Consider the following 27,378-nt stretch of genomic DNA (forward strand, 5'->3'; position numbering starts at 1 on the left):
CAGCACTAGGGTTGCAGGCTTATTTCAGATGACTGCAAGTCTTGGAGTCTGAGCTGGTCTTCTCTCACTTTACATTCAGGAAGCCTGGGTATGAGGCTCAAAGGACCGTCCTGTACCAGCGGACACCACATCATACTTGTTGCTTAAACCTTCCTGGTCACCCAGCTCCCCCTATATAATCCTTTGATTCTCCTCTGTGTTGATGATTTTTGCCATTTTTTCTAATCAGCAAATATTAACAAAGTGCCAGTATTTTTATGGGTTTTATAGTACACAGCATTATACTACATGTGGCACTTACGACAGGAGTGTAAATATTATTGTTATACATTATTACTCATTGTACAAACAGTTCTTGATGACATCTTACCAGGAAAATTAATCTGTCTTTACATCTTTAACCAATGTATTTTCTTTGTTAGGATTTTATCTCGTTTGGCTCTGGAGAGCCACCAGCTAGCGAGTACCATTCCTTTGTGCTTTATCATAACAATGGTCCCAGATGGGCTGAGCTGCTGAAACTTCCTATTCCCGTGGATAAATTCAGAGGAGCGCACATCCGCTGTGAATTCCGGCATTGTTCCAGTAAGCGTTCACAACTTCTGGTAGTCCTCTGTGTCACAGCTGCAGTAAGCACATGGGTTTTCATAACAGCTCAGGAAAAAGATAGCTGCATAAAGTCTTTCTCTGCAGTACTTCCATGACACAGCTTTTCAGGCTTGCAGCTCTACTTGGTGGAACTTTTTGCTTTGGTAAGGACTAAATGCCAGGAGAAACTAGTCTAGTTTTATTAAAGTAGAAATATGCAATGTTACAGCTGTAAATGTAAAACAGAGTTTCAGAAAAACTGAAAATGAAAATTTAGAATTAACCCGAATGAATTTGATGCCTGCTCCTTAGTGTACATTTAGCAATCCATACAATTGGAAAAGTACACAGATGCAGTATGGTCAATTAACGTAACTCTTGTATTGCATTTTCTGACATCCCCACCCCTCCCCCAAAAGAAACCCCAAAGCCACTCATTCTGAAATTCCCTGAATATTCTTAAGAGATAATTTGGGGGTAAAAATGATACTGTTACTGAATTCTGGTTCCATGTTCTGTGTACAAGGCATGGAAAACCGGTTTTGTAGACATGGCACTGAATGTTTTTGACCTAGTATAGAAAGGTGGATAAAACTGTATGTCTTTTAAACTGCCGCTGCTGTTTGCCTCCTGGTGATGCAGATATTGCAAGATTTCATTATTTAGATTGTGTTTGTGGAAAATGGTGCACACACAAGTGACAGTATCTTTAGATTTCAGGTACATAAACTTCAAAATGTAGGGAACAGATAATTTAAGAAAAATAATTCTCACTGAGTTCTTTTTAAAATTTCTTTTATAAACCTACCAAGTAATAAAAGAAAAGTTGCAATGGCATCTTTCAAATGGATTTATTATACATTTTTGTACAGTCTTTCCCATGCAGTACAAGCTGGATCTTTTTGCTCTGGTTTGGTTGCCTATACCACACCAACTGTGCTAAACTTAGGCTCCAAAATTCATTCATATATATGCACTCTAATTAGCTTCAGTAGCGCATTCTCAGCATTTTGCATTCTGTTTTATATTTAGGTGATACATTGGTTTCAGAATTTAACCTTAGGCATCCAAATTTGAAAATGTTTTCTGAAGTCTAACATCATATAAAGATCAGTGGCATCTTCAGTCATATCTGTGGAGGTAGATGCTTTATTTGAAAACAAAAGTGCAGTGTAGTCTGAGACTGACCTAAAATAGAACTGGTTGGCAGAAGCCTATCCTATAGGCGATAATTAACACACGCAAAATGTCTTTTTTTCTCATGTTGTATTGGCTAAGTTGCAATCATTTGGGTCTCTTAGCATTCTATATATTGCTAAGACTACATATTTGGAGGCCTTCGTTATTTTTCTTTAATAAAAATCAAGTCATTCCAGAAGACTGCTTTCCAGCTTACAATGAGGTAACAGAAACCATTAGAGGAGATAATCTGCAAATCTCTTCTGGCAGTAGAACACATTTTCTTCTATAAATGCTGGTCCTACAACGACCGTGGCATAATGTGGTCTAGCATGACAGATGCTGGGATAAAGATAAATACTTCAAAAATATAAAGATTTAAAGACAGAAGAGACATGTGCTAAATTTACAACTTTTTCACTGACTTCCGTTGCTTCATGAAGCAAGTTTTAAGATGGTAAACTGAAAGCTTGCTCTTTGTTGATTCCTTTCAATGTAACTAAAGTCTTTTCTTTATCTAGTATCATAACCATTAGCATCCACTGTTTAAACTTCAGCAGTAGCAACTGTAACTGAGGGATGTGGGGCAAAAGAATTGTCACACTTCAAAAGGAGGAAGATTAAGCTATTTGTACAACCAGTTCTTGCGTTGTCAGTAAAAGCAAATGATTTCAAGGGAGCCTTGCACATAAAAACTAGCTAAGCTGACATAAAGCACTCTGGGGAGAGCAGACCTTGCTTTGACAAGCATTCATAGGATTACAGAAGAGCTAGGAAAACTAAAGATAGATTTATTTGCATCAAGAAACAATGCAAGATGGCTAAGGGTTTTTCCCGCTAGGTCAAGAATAGGACAAGCATAAGCCAGTTAAGATGTATGTGCCAAAAATATTCTTGCATGAGAGTATGTGGGCAATATCTTAATTGTAGGCATAAAAATACAAGGTTTTATACAATTTTAGAATGCTTTTTGGAAGTATTATAGAAGAACAGAAGGCTTTCAGACATAATAAATTGCAGTATCTGGGCATGCTGTGGTTATACCTATTCTTGGTACTTGCTTCCCTTTATCCTTCTCATAGCCACTTCCTAGATATCCTGCACTTTGTAAGAATTTTTCTGCGAGAGTTAATTTTCCCCACCTCTGTATCTTATCTGTGATATAAAATCTGCCAGTTATCATGTGATTTTAAAAGAAGATAATTCAAAATATTGTTAGTTAATATAAAACCAGTGCTATTTTTGACATAAGATACAGTATGCCCTTCCAGTTCACTGACTTCGGTTGTGTAACATTTTTCTATCTTTGTCTCGTGGGGTAACTTTGAGGGAATCTTCTGGGATAGGACTGAAAATGCAGCATTTTCAAAGTTTCCCCATAGGGAAGAGGAAAGAGGTTGCTAAGGCTACTGAATAGCCTGGCTTGGTCATTCATCTTCTGGTGGTTTCCCCAGGATTCACATCTTGAGGGTTTCAGAGTCTGTCCTGTGGAAGCCTCCTAAGGAGACACATCTTCCTCTAGCCTGCTATAATACATTTGTGGAAGGAGGGGAAGGAAATCTTTAGAAGCGCAATTTGCAGAAGTTTCTTTTTGGTTAATCCAATCCCCACAATAGAAGGGAGATAGTATCTTTTGCTAACATTTGCAAGATTGTGAATGAAGATAAATCCATGCCAGTTTTGTGAAGAAAATAACACCCCTTTATCATCAAGAGGTACACAATGCAAAAATATCGCGTATGCAAGCACGTTGTAAATTTGTGTTTTCTGTAAACTTTGGCAAATTTTTATGTGTTATTACTTCTTATTTCTCATTAAAAGCCTGATTCTGGGAGCTGTGAGCAGACAGTCCCTGGGTACAGATCGCCAGTTTGTCAGGGTGGCTGTAATAAGGTGCAATTTGGAAGAACTGTGAGTTTTCCTTTGTGAACAGTCTGTGTGAAGATCTTGGCTCACAACTAGCCTGCAGAATATCACACACGCCTTTTGCGTTCAAGTTTATTTACCGTTTCAGTTCATGATTGATAAGTACGAATAAATATACTAGCTTTGTGAACAAGCTCAATGTGTGGCAAAAGCTTAAGGGGAATATGGCAACTGTCAGTAATTTTTATACAAGGGTCAGGTGTGGACTTTCCCAGAATGAGGGTGACAGATGCAAGGTTTTAACTTGGCCCATCTGGTATATATGCTATTATTAGAAAAGTTTATTTCAGCTCAGAACAGGAAACAAAGATAAATTTTAAGGAATTCCTACTTTTATCTATCTTCCAACTGGTATCAGTTTGAAGAAAAACTGGCAAAAAATATCACAGTAATTTATAATCTTGGAATTTGTTTTACTTTTAAAGAAACATAAAAAGAGGTTTAAGGTGTTCTTCGTTTGACTAGTTACAACTAGCTTCCAGTATATTTTCTTATCCTGGATTATATCCATTTACTTTGTCTAAAATATATAATGTTAACTGTAAGTACTGTTTTTTACGTGTGTGTTTCAGCAAAAGAAAAAGGTGAGAAGAAGTTGTTCGGCTTTTCTTTTGTGCCCCTGATGCAGGAAAATGGGAGGACACTGCCAGATGGCACCCATGAACTCATTGTGCACAAGGTAATTTGAATTAGAAATCATTAACTGCAACGATTCCTCTGGAACATACTGTAAAGACGCAGAAGCATTAGGCTGAGAAAATCTGTATTCATTGCCAAATGAGTGATAATCTTGTCACTGTTAAAATATCCTTTGCTGGTTCTTTAATATTATGGTTCTTGTTACAAATTGCAATTGCATCTAGGAATGCAGTGCAGTGGTTGTACTTGCGAAGTGCTAATACAGTACATTATATTCATAGTTAATTTCGCTAAGGTAAGATCAGTTAAAACATGCAAAGTGTGTTAAAGTGTATCTTATACTATCCACTTATAGACTGCTAAAGATGGAAAATCAAGCAAGCCCTTCTCCTTTGTCACTCATGTACATCTACTCCATGGTATCTTTTTTTACAGATATTTCTGTTCTACAGAATTTCTTTTTTTGTTTCCACGTTTAACAGTTATCTTTGTTTAGAGGATTTCGATATGCTCCCAATTAAATTTTAGATTTTAACAGCAAAATTTGTAGCTACTCATTTGATATAACCTGTGCAAAATTGTTAAATTTTAATATCAAATACAGAGCTCCAATCTAAAAACATAGATGCAACCAGCATCTTAATGAGAACTCTCCATGAAAGCAGTGTAGGAAAATGAGCTTAGTTTATTTATGCATATAAAAGCTTAATCTAATTTTCCCATCTGAAACAAGAATGTTTTTAGTTAGAGAATATAATGACTCATTTTGTCTATAGGGGATAGTTTTCATATCAATGGCTTAGATAGCTCCTATGCAAAAGAAGAATAAAGAATTGGAAAGACATGTAAAATATGTATTTTTTATATGTTAGGCTTTATGCTGATAATGTACTGCATATTCTGTGTAAGCATTTAAGATGGCTTGGTGTTGTGTTTTTTCTGTGTTAAAAATGTTTAACCATTAGATCTAGTACATTAGGTAATCTTTAAATATTTATGCTATTTTTTGCATATGTTTAAATTTAATCACAAGATTTGCTGGATATATAAAGCAACTTTTGCATACCTTAATTTAAGTTGTACCTGACTATAGGTCTTGGAGTTTCTTTTTTTAAAACAATGCAATCAGCAAGAAATACAGTGCAAAGTTGTGTGTATCATCTTTTAAACAGAAGTCTTATTTAAGAGATTTGACTTGTCAGAATTCATTTGTATAAGGTCCTCCCATAGTGAAAATTCTTTTTCTTCAGTTGGTGTCAAAGAAACAGTAATAATTCATATAGTTTAGGGATCTGTTCCTTCATTTTTATGCAGTCCAGTGATTTTAACTGGTTTGTTTTCACAGTGTGAAGAAAACACAAACCTTCAGGATTCTAGTCGCTACCTCAAACTCCCCTTTTCAAAGGGAATTTTCCTAGGAAACAACAGCCAAGCAGTAAAAACCACTAAAGAATCCTTCTGGATTACATCCTTTCTCTGCTCCACTAAACTCACACAAAATGGTAAGATAAGTTGATTATTTAAAACATGATGGATTCAAATGAATGTGATAGGTAGCCTTTTCCATGCCAAGCAAGCACGGATGTACTCAAAAAAGAGCTTATGTTGTATTGGTTTTACAAAATGATTTTCTTTCTAATTTTTGATATCCAGATGGAAACCAGTGCAATGTGATAAACCACTGATTTTAAGTAGTTCAAGAATGCTTTTAAAATTAACACAATATCAGAATCAAATACAGTACTTTTGGAATCAACCATCAAAACCCAGCTGCTCTGCAAAACCTCTTAATCTGTTTGCTTTAGAGTTTTTAGGAAGTGCTTATTGCAGGCCTTAGGCTGTGCCCGTTTCATTTTAATTAGGTACATATTGCTTTTCTATTGTATCATTTCTCTTCTCAGTCAACAAACATTTACTACTTCTGAATGATAAAAACAATCTTATACACTTGATCTAATGAGCATGAGATATAGCTATATGTGTGTTTGAGCTCTTTACTTTTGCTTTGTATAAAAGCCTTGTTTATTTGCTGTACTAAGTATGATTACTTTATAACTGAAACAGTTTTCCAGAAACTTCTAGATTTTGTATATTTGCTTGCTTGTGTGTTTCTGACCATTTTTTAATATCCCCATGGTTTCATAATATTTTTTCTAAGCTGTTTATCACAGTTTTAAGAACTTGCTTAGCTATCTCCTATGTGAGATAACTGTATCTTTACCCTTTTTACATGTATGGTGATAAAATTGCTAATTGCTTGCAAATTGATTATAGGTGTTTAACAGCAACTAGAGCAGCTTTTAAAATGGAAATAGTTATCTTAATTTTCACCATTTAGTAGTAAGTTTTCAAAGTAGAACTATGTGCAGATAGTAAGTGGTCTGTTTCTCTGTGCACATCCAGTCTGTATTCCCACAGCAATTAGCTTCGAAGTAATAAAAGTTAATCAATGAAAGATTTTTTGCAAAAATGCTAATAGGCAATCATAGACTGAATTTGCTCCAGTTAAAGGCCTTGATTCAGGAAATCACGTGAATCTACTGGTACTTACATACACACAAGAGTGCTGCCCAGAAATTTAGTGTCTCACTGATGCAGACTCAAAAATTAATAGTTTTGCTTTGGCTGGGGTTATAGAAATTTCAGACCATTAACTTGTGTTCACAGTACAGGAGTTATTTAATACTTGATGTAAATAGATGTGTGAGATAGGGCATAAAAATTCCAATTCTTTTTACCATATACAGAGTAAGAGGATGTAGAATATCTGAATAATATTGATCCCCTTTTCAGCTCTGAAAGAGTTGACAATTATTTCAGCAGTACTTCAGAGGGTGGAAATATTTTCAGTAGACAGGCTCATATTTTCTCCAAGGATCTTCTTTGGGAAGTTCATCTTGGTGAGTTTCCAAATCCCCATTCTTTTAAATGAAAATTTGCCAAAACCTATTGCATGCTCAGGAAATGAATGTAGAGCAAAGCATGTGGCTGTTTGGTCATGTGAGCATTACCTCAGTTATCCCTGGGAGGATGTAGCATATTTGTTAAAAATTGCAGGATTAAAAAGATCTTTATGTGTACTTCTATTTAGCAAACATTTGTATCAGTATGTATGAAAATTGCTGATTGTTTTTGTTAATCTGTTTTTAAGTTAGAAGATTTTTCTAAAGTTGTCAGAAATCTACATGTACCTACAAACAACAATGTCCAACTTGAAAATCAGTCGCAAATTATGATGTTGTTCTGGCCATGTTGGGGAGAACCCCAAACCCAGATGTGTAAAGGGTGTCACTGAATTAGGCCACAATTTTACTAACTTGCTGGCAAATTCTACTCAGCTGTCTTTCGTTCATTGATTCCCCCTGCTCCATGCCATCAGGTGTCATGCATATTAAAATTATGCGGAGTGGGGGAAGGAGGTGGTCTCCCAGTTGTTGGGATCCATAACTTCCTTGCACTAGATGTTTTGGGAGAAAACCTAGAAAACCCTACAAACACAGCTTTCTGAGGGCTTCTAACAGGAATCTGTGCTGTCAAAAGACAGCATCATTTAGGCTGTCTGCCAGTTATTTTCTCCTTAACTTGACCTTAGTTCCTGGATAGTTAATCAGATAATGTTAGCAGAAAAGCATTTCTGCTTCTTAGTTAGCTGTATTTCATTATCCTTAAAAAAAAGGGGGGGGGGGGACAAAATGAGAGCAGGGGAGAGAGAGAGAGAGGGAGGGAGGGAGGAAGGAAAACATACTATTTTTTCCACTGAATATCAATATAGTCTTATTTATTTCAAATTTAGTTTTTGACTTTTAGGAGTGTTTTCTGCCTGCTAAAGACTTGGGATCCATCCAGCAAATTGGACAATTTTAGCGAGTTGGCATCCCCTCAGTTCTCGATACTGATCAGCACATACCCAAAAAGCACTAAGTTGAAAATAACTTGCAAGTTCATCAGCAGAGCAACATGCAATACAGCATATCTCTCAAGGCGAGGGTGTAATGCATCTATCTGTGTAACAAAAGCAAAACTAGTGATTAATAAGAAAACAAAAGTAACAGGCAGTTTCCTAGTGTGCCTGCACTGGGCGAGTGCTGGAAACCACAGAAGTGGCCTGTTTTAATGGGCGTGCAGGCTGTCAGTTTGGGAATGCAGCTTTTCCGTTTTGAAGTGCCATAGTCCTGTACCAGGCCAATTGTGATGTCTTGGGAGGTATGAGAGAGAGTTAGAAAGTTAATCCCAAGCTCTCTCCTTACACATGATTCTAAACCTTTCATTAAACACACCTCTTTAGATTTAAATTAATGCCATGGAGAAGTGAAGTGTTCTGTTTGAGAGGAGCTGCAGGGTCCAGATGTGTCCTATTTTTAAAGTATAAATTAGATCATGCTAAAGAGAAGGCATTCGAAATATTTTTTCTCTTTAGCAAAGTCTATCAGCAGCATTGTCTTCTGCCCTCATCCAAAATCATGCTTTCCTAGTGGACCTATTTTTTGGGACAGTTTTATATTCTTATTTCTCTTAATACATGACACATTGCTATCCCTTTTCCGTGTGATTCACCTGTCAAGATTTTCTATTCATGTCATTTGTGGTTGGGCTATTCGCTACCACTATGTCAGCAATGTCTTTCCTCCTTTACATTTTCCTTGAAATAAGTGCTTTGAAGTGAGTATTTTACTTTCTTTTTTTTTTCTTAATCCCCCAACAAATCCATAATACTCGATGAAAACTATCTACCCACGAGCTCTTTCCAGCAAACCTGTAAAGATGTATTTTTCCTGCTGTGGACTGACAGATTCAGGTAGTTTCCATGCTCCATAATTGAGGCTTAAACAGAAGCCAGTGTTTTTACATAGCCAGTAAAAAGCCTCAAGTTATGGAGTCTGTTTAACTATCCAAAAGACAAATAGATTTCATTATGAATTTATAATGCTTGTTTCTTCAAAATTCCTGATAGAAGGAATAATGAGATATCAAATTTGTCTTGATCTTTTAAGAGACGTCTCTGATATGTGCATGGGGTCGTTCTGTACTTAGTGTACTTAATTCAAGGCGTTCCCTATTGGTGCGGTGTAAAAGAACAACAACAAAAAACTATAAATGCATGAAAACAATTTGTGCAGGCCAAAATCAGTTAAGGCAGCAAAATATTAGTGGGATAGTGTAAGGGGTTTGCTGTCAGCATCTCTGGCAGGATTCAAGTATAGGTGGAGATTTATTTAATGTTATTCAAGACAGAAATACTGCTTCATTTGCTGTTGTGTGAGAGATGGACTTTCCAAGAGCAGACTGGAAAATAAATGCTACAGAAATAGGTGTAGCTCAAATATTATTTGAGTGTGAAAATAGTCCTGGGTAGAAAGCACCCAAAGAGTTCCTGAACCAAGAGGACAATTATATTGCTATTATTATATTCCTATTATGTACTTAGTATCGTAAGTAGTAAGACCATTTCAGAAGAAATGGTCCTGGACAGTGATCAACTAGGCAGTGGTTCAGCTTAAACTGATTAAAGGATTGGACTGTTGTTGTTAAGGTTTTCTGCTTCAAGTGGTCAGGCACCGAGATATTCTGAAAAGCTGGCTAGTGAAATATGGAAGGAGTCAACTTGAATGCAAAGGAGCTTTGGGATTTATTTAATTCAAAGGTTCAAAAATATGTGGAAATTCTGTGCTCTGAATACAGCTTGCAAGGAAGGCTGCAGGTCTGCCTGACTGAGTAATGTACAAAACACAGTAGGAGTAAGCAGAGCCTCGACAGCGGAAGGGAGAAAGTTAACAGCAATGTGTCAGAGTTCAGCTAGTGTCAGGAGAAAGTGAAAACTGCCAAAAATCAAACTGAGGTTTGCAAAATTTTGTTTTAAAATAATGGACCGTATGAGACATGAAATTCCCAGTCATATAGCGAGGTTTTTAATATATCTCTGAAGCTGAAAGCTGTATCACTTCACTGAAGGGTAATAAATGTAGTACCTACGTTTAAGAAAGGTGGAAAAGCAGAAATGTTACCTCAGCCATCACCCTCCAATCAATTTTATGCAAGCATTTACAAGAAATCATGGATGAAAAGAATGGATGTGTAGCTAAATGGAATATACTATAAAACCCAAGATGGGTTTGTCAACAGTTTATCATGCCAGAATAAACTCCTTAATCTTTTATATATATTTGTACATATATATGTGTATGTGTGTGTGTGTGTATATATATATTTTAGTATTATTCAGAGGAAATGTAGCAGATCTAAACCATCTGGAGTTCAATAACACACCACATGGGAAATTAGAATAGATACAGATTAGAATAAGAATTTTAAAACTGGTAAATAACAGGCTAAAAGGGAAGCAGCAGGTTATGCTGTAAAGGGACATCCTGAATCGAAGGAAAATACTACAAGATCTGAAGAATTAGTTCTGGGATTGATTTTGAGGCATTGGGAGGGGTGAATATCAAGAGCACGTTAGTGAAATTTGCTGCTGGTATGTAGTTGAGAGGGCTTATCAGTTGAGAGTGAGTATCAAAATGATACAGGCAGAATGAGGTCACCTTAAGAGGACAAAAAGAAAAGCAGAAATTAGATGAAGTCTAATGATATGAAATACAGGATCATACCTTACTGGAGACTGATGGGGGTTCTGCTATAGCAAGGGAGCTGAACAGTGGGGCAAAAAGGAGAAAGAACTGTTTGTGTCACCACTATGATGTAGTCTCAATAAAAGATAATTCTACAACACATATGGCAGGTGTTTACAGCAGACATATGATGTGCTAATGGTACTATAGAAAACAGAGATGAGAAAGCATCTTGTCTGCATTGTTGTTGTACCATTTTGGTCGAAAGAGCTGAAGGAGGAAAAATTAAACCTGAAGCATGTGCAAAGAGTCTCCGGTGCGCTTGATGGGCTGCTCAGAAGAGCTTATTTTATACTATACGTTGTCTTGTTTAATTAAGAAAACCCCAGGGTCTTAAAATTATGTTTTTCTCTAAAAATATATTGGAAGATGAGTCTTCATTTTAAAATGTTGGTATGAAAATGTGACTACATGTAAGCTAGTAACTAGGAGATTGTTTCTAGCCATCAGAGGAGCGAGACTCTGGAAGGCATCCTTCAGTGAGAACACAGATAGCAAAATAATTACTTCCCTTAAGATGGTAGCTGATAAATCTGAACAAAATTGCACGATATAATTGCTGGAGGAGACTGATTTTAGTGGCCCCATTCATGTTCTCATGTCCCTATTGGTGGAGCCATTATGGGATGGAATGGGAATTTGTTGTCGGGCAGATCATATTATTGCAAGTCTTGAGATGTTTCCTTTTGTTTTGATGAAGCCAGGTTTTGCTGAGTGGGTTGTAGTAGAATTTAAAATCTGAAATTCTGCTCTACTTCCAGCTTTAATCTTGCATTGTGTTTTGGCAGGAGATATGCTTGACCTTCTGAAATGGAGAACCCACCCAGACAAAATTGCAGGTTGCCTCTCAAAATTAAAAGAAATTGATGGTTCAGAAATAGTGAAGGTATATACCATTCTTTCTTTCCTTCCTTTTGGCTCTAGGTAATGCAAAGAAATAATCTACTTGCCTGTTAAAAATACATAGTTAATAACAAACTGTCTCTTTTGTTCTTTCTATTCAGTTTCTTCAAGATACGCTAGACACTTTATTTGGGATTTTAGATGAAAATTCTCAAAAATATGGATCAAAAGTATTTGATTGTTTGGTGAGTTTCATTTGGTGGTTATGCTTAATACTATTTAGGAGCTAAATGAAAAAAAACCTTTATATCTAATTTTTTCTTCCTCTCTCTTAGGTTCACATAATAAATTTGCTGCAGGACAGCAAGTTTCACCACTTTAAGCCAGTGATGGACACTTACATTGAAAGTCACTTTGCAGGTGCACTTGCATACAGGTGAAGTCTGTATTTTTTCTAACTGATTTGAATATTGACAATTATTGGTATACTAAGCAGAATCAATTATCACGTTAAATTCAACTACAATATAAGGAGTAAAATGTTATATGAATGGCCCAAATTTAGGCCATTAAAAAAAGGAGTAAAGTAATTTTAAAATAAGAGAAGGATTACTTGCTCGGGCTCTAGCATTGACTTAGTTTGTATTTCAGTGGCTTTCTTTACCTGAGTGACTTTGAGCAACGTAGGAGCCTTAACATCATTCTACTGCAGCTGTGTTTGCTGTCTATGTAGAGCAGTGCACTAATAAGCATCACTTACCCTCCTGTACTCTCTGTATTTATTATTCACTAACTGAATTTTCATTTTATCCGATGTGGTTTAATAAGACTGCAAACTAATTCATGGAATAGCAGGGGTGGGCCAAGCTGGCAGAAACTCTTATGGCTTAACTGAGCTTTGGTGTCCTGTTTGAAATCATTACATTCATCATGTAATGCTCATGTTGTTATTATTATTTCCTGTTCATTAGAGGTCCATTATGTAACACCGCAGCAGATTGACATCTAAGTGTATTATGGGGCTTGTAGTTATTATCAAAACATTGTCATATAAATTTTCTTTTTTCAATGTTTCATATATGAAAGATATTTGTTTGCTTTTTAAATGCTAAGTTAACTCTTTTTCCAGTTTTATGTTATAATACTTTTTGATTTGATATTCTAGAGATCTTATAAAGGTACTAAAGTGGCATATTGATCGAGTCACTGAAGTGGAGCTGCAGGAACACATACAGGAAGTACTAAAGGTAATTGACAACTATATATTTAAATGATATATTTGTACAGTACCAGCAGATTTATATTAGAAAGTGTAACACAGTATGTATAAATGATAGAATTGTAGAATTGTAATATTACAGGGAATTGCATACTTTTTTGGTGCATTGTATTTATCTTCCTCTTTTGCCAAAATTGATCAGTGGAGTTTAATACCACTAGACGCTGGAACAGTATGTTCCTAACTGAATGAGGATATACATGTGTAGGAGTTCTAAAAAATCAGATATAGATTACAGTGGTAGTATTAATGTCTGTCACAGCTGTGAATTTTAGATGGCAGACAAGCACGCTGACTTATTGGTTTAATCCTGACAACAGGAAAGTCTACTGAAAATGGTGGCTTGGTTGCTCTGGTTCTCCTGTTTTGTACCATCCACAGAGCACAGTGCAAAGACAAGCTGAGCTGCACAACAGAATAGTCTCATTTGGATAGGAGCTACTGGAAATAAAATATCAACATAGTACCCTTCTGTGCTTTTCTATGCCGCTGTTAACTTAGTTTCACTAACAAGAAATGGCTGTATATTTAATTTATATTCATCAATTTTGCAACTTAAACTAAGCGTTTTTGGCATTACCTGGTTAACAGCTGACAGGAAATCACTTTTTAATAGGCAGCGAAAGTCCAAGAAAGTCAAAAGGTTGCGTAAGCCTATTTCTTTTAATGGCCTTGCATGCTTTAGCAATACTTATATCTGTAGCCAAAAACATGTGAGGGATGGGGGGAGGGCAGGGTGAGCGGGTGGGCGGGCGGGCAGGCAGGCAGGCAGGCAGAAGAGATTTTGCAGTTTTCCATATGTTAAATAAACAAGTTTTCTGTTGATTATTGAGATTCTAAAAGGCCATTGAAAAGCATTTTTAAGAATGTGCTTTTGAAATATTGTTAGTGTTTTATTAGAGAGGGAAAAAAATGGCTTGGCAAAAATTAAGTAGCATGGTCACGTGATTCAGACTGTTGCCATTATTTGAATGATATAATCATAGTATGTGTTCTATTTAAAGATGACTGGTTCATTTTTATGAGTTATCTTTGATTTTGACATTTGTAGGCACAGGAGTATATATTTAAGTATATAGTTCAGTCTCGAAGGTTATTCTCTATTGCCACTGGTGGACAAAATGAAGAGGAATTCCGCTGCTGTATCCAAGAACTTCTTTTGTCAGTGCGCTTCTTCCTTTCCCAAGAAAGCAAAGGAGCTAGTGCGTTATCCCAACTACAGGTAAGTTTGCAGGCATGTTTTATTACTACATTCCACATACAGTGGAAAATGCTTCCATGTATTTCTGTTGCCCAAGAAAGAGTGTTTTCTCTACAACACAATGACGTTTTCAGCTCATCCTCGTACCTTTGTCCTATAGTGTGAAATTTTCATACCGCTAGCTTCTAAATATTAGACTTAGGATCATCTTTGCCAAGGATGTTTACTTTTGAATTATAAATGGTTTGTATTATGTTTTTGGTAATTCCAGTGGTTAAAATGACATGTCAGAATTGCTGGATACAAATAAAGTGATCTCTGTTTTGGGCATTTTACAGCTTGGTTTAACTACATAGGAACTGAAGAATTCGACCCAACAGAAAGGCTTTCTCGGTTTTAATGCTTTTTGTAAAACATAAAATCTTGCTGAACTCTGTTTTGGTACTCAGCTAGTGTCTTTATTTAAACCAAGGCTGCTAAAATTGCCTGGTGCTGAAGGGCAGAGGCAGAACACACAGGAAACACTTCTCTCTGTTAAAAGTGCTGCGGAATTAACCAAGTCCACAAGTCATAGATATAGCTCCTAGACTTTTTGCCCTGTTTCCCTAACCATAGGTACTTGCAACCTGTTGAAAACTACTCGTTTCTTAAGCTCTGTAGAAAATTGCTATTCCAAGAAATGGCAAATCAGAGAGAGCAGGGTTGTTCTTCCGTCTGATTTCACTCAAGCTGTTTATGTGAGATGTTTACAGCAAAACACATAGAAAAGTGTCTTTGGGAATCTTCTTCTATATCCTGTATGTTAACTGTTCTGACACCAGAGTGAAGAGTAGCTTTTCTCAGTTAGCAGGATTTGGAAAGGAAGGAGGGAATAGAAGTTCTAGCTTCCTTCTTCTGGCATTGTGGTCTTGTCTTTTTCAATGTTTTGTCTCCACATTCATTTTTCTCTAAAGATTTTATAACTGTACTTTAGGGCTATTGAAGTGAACTAAGACTGCCAGTGCTGCCTCACTCCAAAGTAAAAATTTGCAATATTTGAAAAGTGGAAGAGAAGAGGATAACAGTGGAAGACTGTTGTTCCCTATCTTAAAAACCAAAACAAAATAAAACAAACCCCTCAAATCATCTTGTTCTGGTATCAAATGGCTTCTGTTATCCTTTTAAAAACTTCCTGTCATAAATAGATCATGAGACATATGTAAATAATAAATGTATTTGTTCTAAGTGGAGCTTTTTGCTTCCATTTTGTCATGAGCAAAATGAATAGTCATTAAATAATGTTTAAAGGAAAACAGTCACTGGTGTAAGCCCATTAATGAATGTTACTTCTAGAAATCTGACTGATTTTAATGCTACCAACTGCCCTTGAAATGTAAAAATTTTTTTTTTCCTACAGCTATTTACATTTCTGTAGTTATTTAAATTTTGTAAATGTCAAAACTATATTACAATGTCTGACTGGCTTGTTTTTTCCCTTTTCCTTGAGGCTGTATTTCTCAGCTCATTCCCATCTGTGTACTCTGAACTTTTGAAGCTCTTTGATGTAAGAGAGGTGGCAAATTTGGTTCATGATGCTCTGGGCAGCTTGCCGACAGTCATGCACGGAGATGAATGTCTTCAAGCTGTTAAACTTCAGAGTATTGGGAAAACAGTAGAAAGTCACCTGTACACTAACCCAGGTAAGATTACTGTGGGCTGCCTGCAGTTAAGGAGCTTTAATTGTGTGCTTATTAAGCAAGTCACCAGATACTAAGGAAATAATGACTACCGTGGTAGTGCTTCCTAAGTAACAATTCTTGAGGCATTTTTCTGTACAGGCAGTTTATCATATTTTACAAGAACAGTTAATTAAATTTTATGAGTTTATTTTTTAAAAGACTAATATTCATATAACTGTGGTTTTCTTTTGATACACTGCTGGCAATATGTCTGTGAAAGGAGTTTTCATTATACTTTTCATGTAATTATGAAGGACAAAACTTTACTAATACAAAACAATTTTCTTTTCTTCTCCTTTGGGGGCAGTGCAAGAAACAGATTCTCACTTATCCATTAAGTTTTATCTGTGTAACTATTGCTAGTTCAGCACTCGATCTTCTGTTTTCTTACTGCAGCATAAAAAAGGTACATAAAGCGCTAAGATAATCATGTAGCGGAGAAAACAGAAAGGTTCCCTGAGGAGAAATGCAAGTGATACTTGGTGTATGTAGTGTATAATAGTATAGTTATTTGCTATGTGGAATGAAAAATTGCTGTGTGGTGGTGGCCCTGACATTCTTGTTTCAATTTTAAGTGCGAGAATTGACAAAATATTAAATTTGTCTGAAATTAATTGTGAAATAAAAAGAACTAAAATAGCAGAGATTTTAAGGATGTTAATAAGTGTTAATTTTCTTACCAAAAGCCCTCTTGAGAACTAATTCGGTATTGGCCGAATGCTCCATCCTTGTGCAAGTAATAGGGTTCAATAGAAACATCAGCTGTTACTAGAACATTATTTTTTTAAATGCTGAATGCTTACAGTCATCATACTTAAAAGTGTGAGTTCAAGCAAACAGACAGAAAATATCAGTAGAAATAGTCATGGTAGATCCTGACTACTTTGCTTTGTTCTGGTTGTGAAAGCAGCTTACTCTTTCCCTTGTGATCTTCCACACTGGCGCTTCCAGAACAACTAGCTCTCCCTACAGCTGACGGATCAGACCTTTGATGCTCTGCATAGATGACAACATATTCATGGAGCAATCTTAAGGATGCTCCAACTCATGTTTTTCATTTTCCAAGCTACTTCAGGATCAGATAACATCAAGACGGGTTTACGTGCATTTCAATTTTCCTCCCATTATCCTGGTTAGGTCAGCCTAACCAAAGGATCCAAATGACTGAAAGTAATTACATAGCTTAATGCCATGTAAAGGACTGTTGGGGACTTTCTTGGAAGTGTAAATCTGGTGCTCAGCTGTATGACCAATTTTGCTTTCTTTTGTAAAAGCGTTAGCTTTTTATTTAAATCCAGTTTTATTATTGAGAAGTCATCAGAGTTGGTTTCAGCTATAAAAGCAATGAAAATTAGATGCTAAGTTTCACATGGAGGGTGGGTCGTACACAAATAGAGCATAAAATTTCTTAAACCACAGGGTAATTGATGTAGAAGACATCAGGCAGTAATGTAAGCTGTCCATGATACGGAGTTTAGGACGAGTGCTTGTAAACATCTTGTAAAGGATAATCTCAGTGGTCATTAAGCTGAGAGGTCTTGTGGAGCTCACTCTCTTGGTTTCTTTGCCCCTCATGTTTTATCTCTTTAAAATAAATAATAATAAAAAAGTAGACTTTGCCTCAGTCCATTCCTAGAGAGAAGACCTTTTAAAATCCTCATGGGAAAATATTGCACTAAGCTATGTTCATGCGCAAAGTAAATGTACATCCTAACATAAAGTTGCAGCTTGCTGCCCTTAAAATAATTGAATTCTGCCTCACAGATGAAGATGACGAACACTTCAAGCTACAATGCTAGCTAACCCCTTGAAACTAGGTGGAATGCAGGGAACAACTATTCAAACTTCTAAAAATAAGGGGGGGCACTTAGACAACCCTTTCTGCATTCTGGAGCTTGCTTTGAAGCAAGCGAGATTAGTGTAACATCGGGGTTTTAGGCATTTTGTGCTGCACGGGCCTAAAAAGTAACACAGAATTCTTTAAACAGCCACATCAGCTCCTACTGCTGCAGAAATCAGCTGACACCAAACTTGTGCTTTTGCTGAAATCAGGAGATATATTTGGTATTTGTTGAAAACAGAAATCTCAGATGTAGGGGATGATTTAAGGTACCCAAAGCACAGACGTTTAGTTCAATTTTAGATGCATTAGGGTATCCTTCGTGGTCGCTCTCTGCCTCTCTGTAGAGAATGCACATCTCCTATTGTCTATATACTGTATTTGCAAGCATGTGTGGATAGGATTTCTAAAATGGCTCTGTGTTGAGGCATTTGTATAGCTCACTTAGAATCTATTTGTATTTCTTCAATTTTAGACTAAAGCTCTCATTATGGGTAAAAACTACAGACATGTTAAAAGATGCAAACAGCAATTAGCTGCCTACCTGCTGTGAAAAGTTAGTGGGTGTTAAGGCATCTTGAAGATCTGAGTGATACAATGACTGCTGCTCCAACACTTCTTTCACCAGAGGACAGTGACACTGCGGACAGCAGCTTAGGACCAAGTTCAAGCTTACGATTCAGTTCCCTTGCTTGGGATCACTTTGTTTTTCTGCAAATTTACTTCTGCATCTTTGTAGTACGCTACATTGAGTGACTAAAAAGAAACAGGTTACATTGTTTTCCTGCTGGAAAAGGCTAGCAGCTTTATTTTTGCTTCCTGGCCTTTCCTCCAGTTTGCTGGTATTTTGGCTGTGACTCCTTGGATGCATCCCTGCCAGCACTTGTGGAGTGGACAAATTCATGACCTAGGAATGCCTTTACCCAGAAGATTTTCTGTCTTTGTCATTTCAGATAAATTGGTATTCTAGCATTCTTGTTTTTGTCTTCTTTTATGCACTATGGGCAGCTTGCTTTGGTAGGGGGGGAGGGATAGTTAAGGCCAATAACACAGAAACACATCTTGAGCCATAGTTGTCTTGACATAGTTAAAAAGGAAATAGCAGAACACCAAAACTTCCCCCCCCCCCCAAGGGCACTGCTTTGAGCTTGCAAATTAAATAACTATGAAAACATGAGGTGTGTAAGTGTTATGTATCATCTTCTTCCTCCAAAGAGCATGTGTTTTACTGGAAGCACCATGTGCTAAGCACCATTGGAAGCACCATGTCAGTTATCAGAAGAGAGATTGCATTGGTAGGTGCAGTCCTAATAAAAGAAAATCCCATAAAGAAAAAGCCTGTACATAATCCCATAAAGATCCCATAATGAAAAAGCCCAGTCATAATCTATGTTGCAGTTCTTTGTCGCATTGTGGATGTTCTTGCAAGGCAAAACACTTTGTGTAAAGATCCAGATATCTGTATTTTGGGAAGACACAAGAATAGCTGCATAAGACTTTCCATTTTAGTGCAGCAAACTGTTTGAAACAGAGGAGGGATTTTGTTCTCTAGTCATCAGCACTCTAGATAACATAATGGTATGTACCATAAATTATGAAGCTAGGAAAAACCCCAAGTTGGTGATTTAAAAACATACTGATCTTCATGTGTTGGTTTTATATATTTTTCATATGTCATGTTTTACATAGTTCTTTTATATTTTTTATTTTCATTGTCTTTCCTTATTTTTCACTGAAACCCACCATTAATAGATTAGAAAAGTGAAAAATATCTGTTTGCTTTGAGATCAACTGCTTCCTTCAGTCTGTCCCTGAATGAGTTTATCAGAGAATTGCATCCTTTGTATCACAGGAAAACGTGCGTGGTAGGAGACTGCGTGTTTTCTATAGCCATTCAGAGCTGCATGTGTAGACACAAACAGCAAGAATAATTTGATGTCTTATACCTCACAGAATGGATGTTGTTACATGTTGGACTTCCTATTGAAATGGAAAAAAAAAAGTTAACAAGTTCTGGAAAAGATAAACTGGAAAGGAGGTTTAGTCCTAGAAACTACCTGTTACCTTTTCTTTTTGATCCAGTTATTTTTTTAAAAGACTAAAGGCAAAAATTCTCCTTAATAGGACTTGCAACACTTCAGTAGCCATTGCAAGCTAATTGATTGCTGTAAACATGGAAAAAACTATCATTATTGAAATAAGTTGAAACAAATTCTGAATTAAATTTAGTTAAAATACATTCCAGTACTAATTTAAACTTTACGTATTAACACAGATTTAAAAAAAAAAAAAAAAAAGCAAAACTTTTCAAAGCATAAAGGTTTTACATACTGATTTACACTCTGAAGTACTTCGGGGTTCTTTTTTCAGATTATTTCTTAATTTCTTAGATTTTCTCCCCCAGCCATGTGTACTGCTCCTCAGAGGAATTTGTGTGTGTGCTTATGTCACACCTCTGATATGTAAACTTTTATATGTATATATAAAATAAATAAAATTTCAGTGTATATTAGTACCTCTAAAATGGAGAACAGAAAATATTTTGCAGAAGCTTTGCAAATAATGCTTCACATCTGTATGTCTTTTTTTGGATGGTGGAGGGGAGTTTCTCAACCATACCTGTGTTTTTCTTCAGCACTACAGACCTTTGTTTTTGTTTTTTGTTTTTTTTTTTTGGAAGTGAAAATGGTGCTTCATTAAAAGATGAGAAAATGAGTACTCTGAAAACACTGAAACATTCATGCAGTCATAGAACAGGCATATTTGATTTTGAAACTACCATGATAACTGTTCATTTGGCTTCAGCCAATTGGCTTAATCATTTCCTTCTCCTACCTCCCTGGAGTCAGGTCGTTCTTCCAAACAAGCAAGCATAAACTGAATCTGTCCAAGTAAGACTATCAAAAATAAGAGCAACTTTCTTGTTTCTCGCTATCCAAGGAGAAGGGTTTTTTTTTTTTCTTTGCTTAAGATGTCCAAATAACTGACATACTTGCTCAGTATGGAGTCATCGAAACAATTATCAGCTTTCTGAAATAAATCTTTAAAATACACTAGAATATGGAAAGTTTTATATGTACAGTTATTTCTCTACTGACTAGAACGCAAGAGGGAAAGTTGTGCTGTAGGTTAAATGTTTAATGTTAATGTAGCTTGCATAGGGAAATTACAAGGATTGCCCTGAGTGGGCTGTCTTTTTAATTATGCCAGATATGTACTTGAAAAACTCAATGTCATGAAATTTTTTCTCTTTCTGTATAATATTTGTAAAGGCAAGCATTAGCATTTTAAACAGTCAGCCAATTTGGCTTCTTGCACAGAAGAAAAATTAGGACAGTGACTGATGGCTAAGGATTATGATTATTGCACCATTCCTTGTGTTCATTAATTTTACTATATACAGTGGCTGACATTGCATCTGACTTTTTTTAAGAAAAAAGAGGAACCTGAGGCAAGTGGTAAATGCTATTTTCTCTGAATTTTTTCATGTAGTCATTTGTTTGGATCAGTGGTGATGTCTGCTATCCTCTTCAGATCTCTCCGTCTAAACGGATCAAGACAGGTATTTAGATTAGGGGCTTATGAGGATTATGTCCAGTGCTGTATTATATATGGTGGTTAATGCAGTAAATGGCACTGTTCCCTCCCAGGTATAGTTGCAAGTTCACTGTATGTGCTTTCTGCTAATCCACTTGGTAAAACAAAGCTCATAATCATTTTATGCATTTTTGCAAAAATGGGATGCTTGAAGCAGTTGAATGAGGATGCTCAGTTATGTCATAGACAGTTCAAGCCAGATCATATAAAAAGAGTTGGTTATGTACAAGCCAGGTGCTGCCACACATGCTTTACCTGGTCTTCAAGATGGAGTTCACCATGCCATGCTTGTGTGTAAGCACTCTGTGTGGTGCTGAGTGCTGCGTACTTCAGGAGATGAGGCACCAGGTCCAGCGTGTGCTCATCAGGATGAGCTGCCACGAGTTAACCAAGAAGAAACACCATAGCACAGGGCTACTACTGTTTTTTCCTCACCTGATGTAAGGGATTTGAGGTGTAGTAGTGTGTGAAAGAGCTACCATAACTACTCTATGACTATTGTGTAGTGAACTAGTGATTAGAGCATTTGCTGAGGAATAGTGCTCTCAGCCTGTATTCAAATTCATACCTCCTGCCTCCCAAGAGATTACTGAAACCACAGAACTGCAGGCTGGTTTCCACAGTGAACCCTTCGTCTCTTCTCTAGAAGCTGGGTTACTAGTTGGACGAGAATTCAATACACATAAGGCGTGAAAGCTAAGCAGGGAAGAAGCAGCCTGCCTTTATAGCCTAGAGGTTAGGTCATTTTTTTCTGGGAATGGGGAGTCCTAGTTTTTTGGCCTCAGCTGCAGGCATTAATTCTTTTTCATCCATCAGTAAACAATAAACAGATTTGGCAGCTGAGATCAGAACTTGGCATACATAAACATATCTACCCATTAGCCATCTTCTCGCCTGCTTTCTTTCTGACCCTGCGGATCTTGCAGTGGATGGGGCAGTGTCACTTGTGCACGCTCTACTTATCAAAACTACTTGGGTCAACACTTTGCTGTGCTTCTAGATTATAAGTAGATAAAAATTTGGTAGAGATGCTGCTCCTCATCTGCAGTACTACAGGCAGATAAGAACTTTCAGGCCAAACTGAAATGAAATGAATGAAAACCTACTAAGGCACTTGCAAAAGGAAGCAGCAACTCTATAGAGGTTGTTTGTTTCCCAGTTTTGGGTTTACATAGCTCTAGTTTTAGATTCACTGAAGATCTTTTTTGGCTATTGTCATACAGCCTTTGTTTACATTTTTCTTCAGCAGAAAAATAGAGAAACAACTGACTGGATAATAAGCATGAAACAACCATTTAAAAAGAGCAAACAAGAATTTTTTGGAAAATAAGAACATATTTAAACCATGTGTATAGATCAGCTAGTCCTTACTGTTGGTCTTGTGTTATATGAATAATTAGATGATGACAAGGCAATAGAGGAAAAAAGCAAGATTAGTGCTTTATTTCAACAAATGAAAGAAATGTTCAAGAAATGAAATCTCATGATATATTATTTTTTCTCCTTCCTGGAAAAAAAGAAATTAAATATTTAAGAGAAAAAATAAAAATAAGTTTTTATGCAAAGACTAAGACTGGAACAATGCATGGTTGGCAAAATGATTTTAAAAGAGTAATTTCCATGCTAGACAAACTCAATTTTTAGAAAATTAGGATATTAATGAACAAAGGAACTGTAATAGATGCGATATATCTAGATAATGTAGCATATAATCTTTAAAGTTTTAACAGAGGAAGTGATTCAAGTAGATCTAAATGAGAACATTATTTCTCAATTATCGAAAAGATCTAAAAGCAACAATAAAATAGAAAAAAAATCCACATTCCATTTATCAGGTTTTAAATAGGCGTTTAATGTGGCATTACAAGTGTAAGCATTAGGACTCTTCTTATTTAATATTTTCATTAATTACAAAAAGAAGTAAGAAAATGTAGCATGTTAGTGAATTTCTTCCATCATTTAATTTTGAGAGAATCCAAGACTGAAAATAACATTCTAAAGGTTTGTGCTTAGAAAAAGAAATTTTTAAAGAAAAAGCAAATCAGTCGTGTGGACAGGAGTAGTCTAAATTGCTCATACTTGGTAGGAGAGAGAAATCTGGAAAAAATAATCCAGAAAGAAATCTGGAAGTACTACTGTTACTGGTAATACAGTATCTGGTAATACTACTGGTAATGTAACTTCAAAATGACATCCATTGTGACCTTGGCTTGCAAAAGGATCCTGTCACATGGCAGGCAACACTAGAGAATAATTCCACGTTATTTTGAATATAAGTATTATTGTGCTAGTAGTTCAATAAATATATAATTTTAATCATATATAAAAAAAATCCACACAGTGGTGTTTGTCTGTATATATGACATGCTGCTTTTCTGAATACTGTTCATTCTTCAAATATTCCCTTTTATTTTTTTATAATCTTATGAATATGAAGTAAAAGCTACTCGTTAAAGCAAGTAAAAACATTTGGTTATCAGAAATACAGGTTTGGACAGAAGACACATTTATATGTCTACATTAAGATGAAATGATTCTATGAGAAGCTCCTACTTATAAAATTTTTCATTTATTCCAGATTCTCGATATATTCTTCTTCCAGTAGTTTTACATCATCTCCACATGCATTTACAAGAGCAGAAGGACCTTATAATGTGTGCGCGTATCCTTAGCAACATATTTTGCCTCATCAAGAAGAACAGCTCAGTGAGTAAACACCATGTCCTGTCAACAAGGTGTTGAACTTCTTTATATGCCTTCCGGTAGTGACATAAACTGGACTATAACCAAGAAAAGCATTTTGAAGAGTTTTCTGTGCAGTGATTCTCCATGAACACCTCGATTTGATTTCTCATCAACGTTTTTTTTCTATGCAAGAATATTTTAATTGTAGCACGTTGTGTTCTGCCAAGCTTTGACTCTCTCTGAGTGTTGTGCGGAAGTTCCTAGTTTCTGTTCCTAGGGAGAAGCCGAGAAGAATTGACAGGTTTAATATATTACAATGTAATATACAACACTTTTTCAGGCATTAGATTTTAGAGATGTGAAAGCTTTGAAAGAGGCTATCCCCTGCATTATAATCTAGCAGGTCTGCAAAGATGCTGTTGGTAAGCACTGTTTTTCCACAGGATAGCTAGATGTCCCTTCAGTTCTTGGCCTCCAGTTTTAGTAGCTTGGTTTAGCTACTGACTTTGAGTGGACTTGCTGCAAGGTAACATTTTGAATATGGCCTTCCTGTGTAACAGATGAAAGGCCTGAGTTGGATGATAACATGTAAATAAAGGAAATGTAGAAGAAGGGTACTGTCTGAGTGAAGGATGGTGAAATTCTTAGCTTGCACACTTAGAAAATAAAGGGATTTTGAAGAGCCCTGGTGTTGTATAGTTATGGAGGGACAAAAAAGGGGAATCTGCAGAGGTATTTAGGAAGAGTGATCATCTGGGGTGGGTTCGTGTTCTATATAGTACTGATTTATTGCCTGTCAGTCTCATTCACAGCTATTCGGACAGTCATCTGGGAAGGACTGGGCTGTCAGGCTGTGTTTGTTATGTTGTACACCAAAAGAAATATGTACTTTCTTGTAGACACATTTTATATTGTGGGTCATTTATTTGTAGGATACACCAAGATGATGTAGGGGACAGATTAATACGAACACTGCAAGGAAGTGTTGTATTTGGGTGTTAGTTGATAATCTTTGTGGCCTACTTCTGATGCTTGTATTTGCAAATTCATCTGTGAAAGCTGCATATGAGGGCTAGCCTAGGTAGGTGTATTGCAGATATGAAGATGATGTAGTTCCAACAGGCAAAAGGATACAAAGCAATGAAAATAACTTTGCATGTAATTGGTGCAGTACCTAACAAATCAAGGCCAGTGTACCTTACATCATAATGCATTGGTGAGAACTGTTCTGTTTCTTGATTTCATTCTGCTGTTAGCAATTCAAATCAGCTCAGTCAGTGATTTGATATAGATAAGACCTACAACACTGGCACAGTAAGGACGTTATTATTGTGGCTGCTCTTGGATTAATATATCACTTCATCACAAGATAAAGTGATAAGTGATAAAGCGTAGCTGTGGTTTTGGGTTGGGAGAGGTTTATATGTCTGATCTCAATTTCAGGAGATCTTCCATTTGGTGTTACTGAGCTCTTCTGGACATGAATGGCAGAGATGTAGACAATATCAGGTTGATGTCTATATAAAACTTTCTCTAATGTGCAGGATATGCAGATACTGTTTTTCAGTAGAGTAGCTGAGAGTATTAACAACCTGATGACTTTCACATATGTAATTCATGATTCTTTTGTGGATCAGCTCAGAACTTCTTTTCTTCCTGTATGACCAAGATAGCTTGATGGAACAAATGAATTTACAGGCAGCTTTGAAGATTAGTTTTTCTTCTGGTAGGCCATTCTCACAATAGTTTGGTACAAGAGTCCTCCCATGCTGACTGTTCCTAAATACACTGAATACTGTCCACCTTCATAAGTTGTTACAGTTGTTTGATACTAGATGAAGTAACAGGTACCACAGCCATGACACCAGGCTCATCTTAAGTCTAAAGAGGAATTCTGAGTTTTGTTATGTATCATATGCTTTGGGCGTGTAGGAAGCAAAAAGAAATCTCACTCCTACACCTGGATGTCAGCAAAGTCAAATGATTCTGTTTGTCAGCTGAGTTTTAGCTTGGCAGTGTGTGTTTGATTATGGGGTGAAGTGTTTCTTTCTGTAAAGAAGTGTCATCTTAAGTTATGGATAAAATTGCTCAGATTGAGATGGTGGTGTCTGCTGCCATGGAAATGGAACGCAGTGTTGAAGGGAAACGTATTTCATTTGATTTGAAAAGAGAAAGTAATTTTACAGCTTGACTTTACCAAGTATTTTCTTGCATGTAATTAAGGTATTGATTGTCTTTTTTGTTCGTGGACACTTTGGTTCCTTTGTATGAATGTTGTGTATGAGCAGTTGTAGGCTTACATGAGCTACTAGTTTGTGCTGCTCAATTGATGAAAAATAAGGTAGCTGGTACTTACTGCCGGAGCAGGTCTTGAAGGTTGAGCACCATCCGTTTGTTTCTGGTGACAGTTTCAAAGTGTGAAAACAGAATTCTACTTTTTGGGCTTTAAGCCTCTCTTGGCAATTTCTCCCCCAAAACTCTAGGGGTGTTACCTATAAAAATCCTGACTGAACAACACTTGTATATTATTTACTGCCTTTTTCTGAACAGTAATTGAAAATAGAATTATGTTAATTTGAGGAATGGTTATATATTCAAACTCATTCCCATAACTGTCTTCCGTATTTCAGAACAGTGTTATTAATCAAAAACTGTAAGATACAATTTTAGTTTTATTGATTTTATCTTAAGTAGAGAATGGTCTTTGTTTCTCAACTGAAACATTCCTAATAAAACTAATTATTATTTGTTTCTAAAACTGTATCAAAGGAAATTCTGTTCGTGGTCATCTTTCTATTTCAAAATCTCAAAGGTTTCATTTATTATTTAAGGAAAAATCTGTCCTGGGAGAAATAGATGTGATTGTAAACAGCCTGCTAGATATTCTGTTGAGGACCATACTAGAGATCACCAGCCGACCTCAACCATCAGGCTCTGCTATGCGCCTCCAGTTTCAAGATGTGACTGTAAGTTTCTTATAATAATTCAGTTGTGGCTGTCAGGAGTCATAGCTTTATGCCGCTGTTTTCTTTGTACTGTAATTCACAATGTTAAGTTTTTGTTGCCAATAAAACAGAGAATCGAGGAGAATAAAGAAGAACTTTTTTGCTTTTTACTCATTTTCAGTGGAAATATTAATATTTTTTCTTTACATTTATTTATCAATTGTGACTATGAAAAAGAGGTAAAATTCTTTTTGACACTGTTTCAGATTATTAACAATTTCAGTAAGTCTCCTCTGTTAACAATTTAATAGC

The 27,378-nt window shown here is 36.2% G+C and overlaps 1 protein-coding gene across 3 annotated transcripts in view; it reads left to right on the forward strand.

The window, feature by feature from the left end:
* Positions 1–27,378, forward strand: part of DOCK4 (dedicator of cytokinesis 4) — a 251,290-nt gene that overhangs the window by 154,776 nt on the left and 69,136 nt on the right. For all 3 annotated transcript variants that reach the window (XM_064507753.1, XM_064507755.1, XM_064507757.1), the window contains exons 15-25: positions 423–585; positions 4,266–4,372; positions 5,678–5,834; positions 11,747–11,844; positions 11,963–12,046; positions 12,137–12,237; positions 12,967–13,048; positions 14,132–14,302; positions 15,768–15,960; positions 24,015–24,142; positions 26,953–27,087. In XM_064507753.1, the coding sequence (XP_064363823.1) occupies positions 423–585; positions 4,266–4,372; positions 5,678–5,834; positions 11,747–11,844; positions 11,963–12,046; positions 12,137–12,237; positions 12,967–13,048; positions 14,132–14,302; positions 15,768–15,960; positions 24,015–24,142; positions 26,953–27,087 (1,419 nt within the window). The remainder of the gene's footprint in view (positions 1–422; positions 586–4,265; positions 4,373–5,677; positions 5,835–11,746; positions 11,845–11,962; positions 12,047–12,136; positions 12,238–12,966; positions 13,049–14,131; positions 14,303–15,767; positions 15,961–24,014; positions 24,143–26,952; positions 27,088–27,378) is intronic.

The sequence above is a fragment of the Dromaius novaehollandiae genome, chromosome 1, assembly GCF_036370855.1.
Source record: "Dromaius novaehollandiae isolate bDroNov1 chromosome 1, bDroNov1.hap1, whole genome shotgun sequence".
Lineage (NCBI taxonomy): Eukaryota > Metazoa > Chordata > Aves > Casuariiformes > Dromaiidae > Dromaius > Dromaius novaehollandiae.